At 35.8% G+C, this 5,748-nt stretch overlaps 1 protein-coding gene across 1 annotated transcript; it reads right to left on the reverse strand.

Annotated features, from left to right (window-relative positions):
• Positions 1-2,965: 2,965 nt before the first annotated feature.
• On the reverse strand, positions 2,966-3,952 carry LOC108366664 (neither inactivation nor afterpotential protein C-like). Its single transcript, XM_017621125.1, has 2 exons — positions 3,635-3,952; positions 2,966-3,550 (listed from the first exon to the last, which is right to left on the reverse strand). The coding sequence occupies exons 1-2, from the start codon at positions 3,941-3,943 to the stop codon at positions 3,182-3,184; spliced, it is 678 nt and encodes a 225-aa protein (XP_017476614.1). The 5' UTR covers positions 3,944-3,952; the 3' UTR covers positions 2,966-3,181.
• Positions 3,953-5,748: the final 1,796 nt, after the last annotated feature.

A 5,748-nucleotide genomic window follows, 5' to 3' on the forward strand; every position in this document is an offset into this window, starting at 1 on the left:
CTCTATTCCACAGTAACACCAATAAACTCTATTATTTAATAACAAAAATTCATTCCTAAGAACTTTTTGATCTGAATGTTGAAGATTAGGTACTTTTCAGTTAATTAGGGGCCGGTTGTTCAATGTCTGGTTATCACTACCTCCCAGTTAACCCGTATCACCCTACGTAATTTTTTTTTGTAGTTTCATAAAGATTTTTCAGGAGCATAATCCTTATGAGTAAAGTAAAAAAACTGCATCACTAAATTTTAGGTCCTGCACTTAGGATCCTTAGAATGTCCTGTTGCCATATGGCAACGCTAGGTAGACTAGGGCACTGGTTTACATCTCATATATGTATGCCTTTCAAGAAATTAACAGCCGTTTTTGAGGTTGTTTATTCAAAGCAGAAAAGTGTAGGTTTTTTTTAATAACATTTGTATAAATAAATAATAAAGTTTTTTTTTAATTAAAAAAAGTAGAATTTATGGTTTCATATGATACGATTCAAAGCATGGTAAGCTGAGTCCAACATCGCATTTTCTACAAGCTGTTCGCACGGTGGATTTGCATGTATCTCCTACACATCGTCGCTTCTTATCTATTGGAATAACGAATTGATCAGTCCGATCATAACGGAGAGTTTCTATTACCGAACTCATTTGCTTCCCCGATGGCTTTTGAAACACTTTTGGCTTGGTATCGTTGTGCTTGTAGTAATAAGTTGTTACATCTCGCTTGAACTCTTTTAGTGTTTTATTTTGACCAACGCGTCGATAAAGTAGCCAGCTATTCTGAACACTGGCATCGATAAGCCATGTAAAAATGCAATGCCACCACTTTTTTCCTCGAAATGAAATGCGATTGCCTGAAACATTTTGATGAAATCGATCAACACCGGGCATATATTTGTTGTACTCGGTTACAACGCAAGGACGTGGAACTGGTACTTTCTTATACATGCCTGCTGTACCGAGATGCTGTTGATTTTGGTTCACAACCGAAGCAAGTAGATGCAAGACACGCCGCATTATCCACCCACTTAGTAATATGAATTCCTGTTTCTTTCATTTCCACACTTTCGTAATAGCCTCGCTGTTTTTTTCGCAATTCCTTTTTATGTGGAATTGGACAATTTTTGGGCATTCTATTTTCTCGTACCGTACCAGTAGCATGGTAGTAAAAAGAAAATGGGATTTTTTTTACGCCATCTGCAAAATCGTCTATCATACATAGGAGTGGCGCCGCACAAGTACCAAAACTTTCCTCATATTTAGTATCTGACCTCGGGTTTTTACCTTGATATATTTCAAAGTTGATCATATATCCACTGGGTGTGCATAGAGACCAAGCCTTGTATCCGAAGCGAATGGGCTTCCCTTTTATAAATTGCTTACAGCCATGGCGCCCGAAATAAGCAATCATACTCTCGTCGTATGAGATATTTTGTTCTGGGTGGAAGTTTTCTATAATTTTGGCCTTGATGTGGTCTGTAAGTGGACGTAGTTTCCATAGGGAGTCATATCTGTCAGAGTTATCTTTCGGTTTGCATATTGATGGCGTGAAATGAAGCATATAATTTATTTCTTCGAAGCGGTTTCTTCGCATAGCACTGAATACCATTCCGATACGGAGACCATCTTAGTTACTCCACATATCGCGAAAGGACCCTGTTTGATTGTAACCAGTCATAATCAAAATCCCAATGAACACACGCAGTTCTGAAATAATATGTAAATATTGGATTAGGGATATAAAAACCGCTGAACAAGTCCTCACCTCCCACATTCAGTTCTTCATACCGTTTTTGATGATGAGTAGCGTAAAAATTTGAACATTTGCATATGTGTTCAAGCAAATCATCGTTGAAAAACTTTTCGAATAGTTCATGAGGACTAAGTCCTCGACAGTCTTCATAATTTGTTTCAGGGAAAATGGGAAAAACTGCCATCGAATTAGTGGTACGCCAGGTGAAATTTCTTTCTTTGTTAGCTGGTGGGATTGGAACATCAGGCTTTGATGGATTCACACGACATATTCTCTTTGATGAGCTCGGCAAACAATCGTCCAGTATATCGAATAAAACAGGCTCGTCATCGATTTCAGTACCAAGGCAAGTTTGCTCGCCATCAAGACTTTCTATTCGACGACCGTTTTCCAAAACAATTGCCTGACTTTAGCTGCGCTGGGCATAAATTGTCTTGTAGTCCACCATCCTCGTCACCTGAATCTTCGCCACTTAAATCCCCCTCAATACGGGGTGGCTGAATATATAGTGCTTGCGCATTAGCTGGAGCTCCGCTCTCGTCGTCAGAACATAATTCTTCTAAAAAGTCTGGTGCTTCTTGCAAAGAAAGTGGTCTTAAAAAATAAAAAAATGGAGAATGTTAAATGATGTTTCTTATTTATCTACAGTCAAATTATTCCTTAAGAAACCTAGAAAAAACAAGAAAACTACCGAAACACACAAAAAAACATTACAACAACACCAGTAGCCTAGCCTACCTGGCGTTGCCATATGGACACACGCATAAAAAACTAAAAAAAACCCCAAACACGTTATTACTCCTAACAAACACTAAAAAAATCACATTCATTAAAACGATTAAGATAATTAGAACACATTTTAGATGCACTTACTTTTTTGTAACCCTTTTTTTTACACTCAACATTTTGCGTTTTATCTACGAAGCGCTAGCTCTCACAAACACGAACTGTCGCCAAATATATTTTGCGCAAAAGAAGAAATAATTACGCGTCGAGCATATTCTTAAAAGTAACGGTATCTGCATTCGTTTGCATGTTATGATCGTGTAAAAACATGTCTATCGCACGTTGCCATATGGCAACAACAGGGTGATCCGGGTTAAACAACATTATCGGCGATTTCGACATCATGCATATAACATGTGATCGATAAAGCAGTCGAAGCATTTAACACGAGCTTCTACTTCCGATTTGTGTTAACCACACATTGAATAACCGGCACTAAGACTATGTATAACGTAATGAATCATAGTATTTGAAGGCCCATTCTGAACTAATTTTATGAGATACGATTTCTATAGTGATGATACGAGGTGTTGCTAAAGCACCGTCGATATGTATGTACGTCAAGTGCTTCAATAGTAAATCGGAGTTGGTAAATTCGTAATTTGAAATAAGTAAGGGATACCTATGTATGCACATATATGTATGCGTATTAAATATCGACTGCATATCCAGATAAGGTAACGCCTGGTGCAATCTCTTCCTCCACGTATGAGCCAGCTTCCTCGAATGACTTGGCGTTTGTGTTTTCAAAGCTTTTTCCAACTGCGGTGGTACTTTGTTTCAAAGGAGGTCCACGGTTTGCAAATTTAACCTGATCAATTAGAACCTTTTGTGATGGCGAATTGTTGAAATCATCAAGTCGACGTCCCATGAGGCTCAGTTTTGATGACTGAAAGCCAATACTTTCGTTATTATTGTTTGACATGTGGCCATTGAATTCATATACAGTTGAGTCAGGGTGGGAATAATTGGTTTTGCGAAGCAAAGATTTGAAATTAAAAGGTGGATCTTCAGAACTCTAACCGGGATACGGCAATATGAAATTAAAAAAGAAGTTTAAATATATGTAGTTAATTCAACAAATATAGTCTAGCCAACCTACATCCTCATCATTGGAACGGCGAACTATGTCCTTCAACTCTCTCACCGGGTCCGGAGGTATAAACGCAGCACGTTGTTGGTAGTTTTGATTCAAGCGGCTCAAATTGTTTTGGTTTTGCGACGGCATTCGTGAATACATTTCATCATTGCGATAAAAAATGTTTGTCGGTGGCATGGGTGGAGGTGGTGGCGCCGAATAACCTTTTAGAGAGTTTCGCCGTGAACCTGCTAGGTTGCCCCGTATTTGTGAGGATAAGCTGTTGGTAGCATTATTGTATTGATGATAATTGTTGTACGCATTCATATTCATTTGCACTTGGTTCCTAAAAAAGAAGATATAATTTCCAGTTATTTAATATTAATGATATACATGAGACATTCTTTTTCATATCGGACACCAAATTTGGTGTCACACTTTCGATTGGCTTCAAATTTTTTTTATGGGTTCTATACATGAAATAAGCTAACACGTGTCCGAGGATTTTTTTTCACTTTTTTCTTTGGAGTATGATCTGTCAAGGTTTGAATTTTTTCGTGATTCTGACTAATCATGTACTCCTTCGAATCGTTATATCTCCGGCCAATCGTAGAGACTTCATCTTAACGCCGTTAGGGTTTTAAAAGTATACCATCGTAATCCTTGTTTAATTCTCTATCAAAAACGTGGTTAAAAAAATAGGGGTTTTTCAAGAACTATTTTTAAAATATCTTTCTTTATGACGAGATGGTTTATTTTGTGAGAATTAAAACTTTTTTAAATTTGTTTTCCAAAACTTATGCTGAGATATATTTAGTAAGTTGTTAAACATCGAGTTTTTGCAAGAATTTAAATTTTGTTGCAGGTTCCGATAGAATACCTATCCAGGTATAATATTTGTACGGCAAGATTTTTCTTAAAGGCGACAAACCCCTAAACATGGGCGTGCCAAATGTAGGACTAAAGTTCGTAAAACGCAGATTTTATTGCGGATTTCGGGAGAATATCGCTTCGTTAACAGCATTTTTCCACAAAGCGAATCGGAGACATGACATAATTTTTTTTACGAAATCCGTCCGACTTAAAAAAGAATAGCTCACATATGTATGCACATAGAAACGTAAGGTATATGACTTTCTTTTGCAATTGTATATGTATATATACTAGGGATGTTAATTTTTTCGCCTTTTTCGATCCCGGGATTTTCGGGATGTCGTTATCACAATCCCGGGATCGCGGGGTAAGTCCCGGGTTTAAGATATTCATTACTTTTCAACAACTTAAATCGAAAAAATTGCTTCTACCTCTCCTACCATAAAATAAATAATAAATAAATAGGTTTGAAACCCACTTTTTTTATTAAAAGCGGCGTTTTTATTTTTTTTCTCTGACGTCAGGATTTATTTTAAAAAACTATGTAATTTCAAAGATATGATTAATTCCAAAAGTTATTTAAAAATTCAATGCAATGTGGAATAAAAATATGGGTACCAAATGAAAGAGGAAATTTCTTTAGAATTTAAAAAATTAAAAGTTTTTTGGATTCACAAGGACGACTAGGTAATTTTTTAAGCTGATAAAGTTAGAAGGATTTATTCTAAATGACTTTGCAATTTCAATGATGTGATTAATTCCAAAAATTATTTAAAAAAAATTCAATGCAAAGTAGAATAAAAATATAGGTACCAAATGAAAGAGGAAATTTCTCTAAAATTAAAAAAGTTAAAAATTTTTGGATTCACAAGGACGAATATGTAATTTTTTTAGCTGATATAGTTAGAAGGACGAAATTCGAAACATATATTGCGAAATTTCAAGGATAAAATTTTAAAGGGACATTTTCAATAAATTCTACAGAATTTCCTCTTTAATTTGATACCCACACTTCTTCTCTAAGCACATTTCATTAAAATGTTTAAATCATTTTGAATTACTGACGTCAAAGTGAAAAACTAAAATACAATTTTATAATATTTGGCCCATGGTTTCGCGAATATATTGATTTTTGTGTGTAAAATTTACAATCGCACGGTATTATATGTATAATTACGGTGACCATCCGTTCTGTATTATACGGGACAGTCTTCTTTTTTGAGCAATTGTCCTGGCAATTAATTTATTTTATACGGGACGCCAAA

Source organism: Rhagoletis zephyria, unplaced genomic scaffold, assembly GCF_001687245.7.
Source record: "Rhagoletis zephyria isolate East Lansing unplaced genomic scaffold, Rhagoletis_zephyria_1.1 Rzeph_scaffold_02364, whole genome shotgun sequence".
Classification (NCBI taxonomy): domain Eukaryota; kingdom Metazoa; phylum Arthropoda; class Insecta; order Diptera; family Tephritidae; genus Rhagoletis; species Rhagoletis zephyria.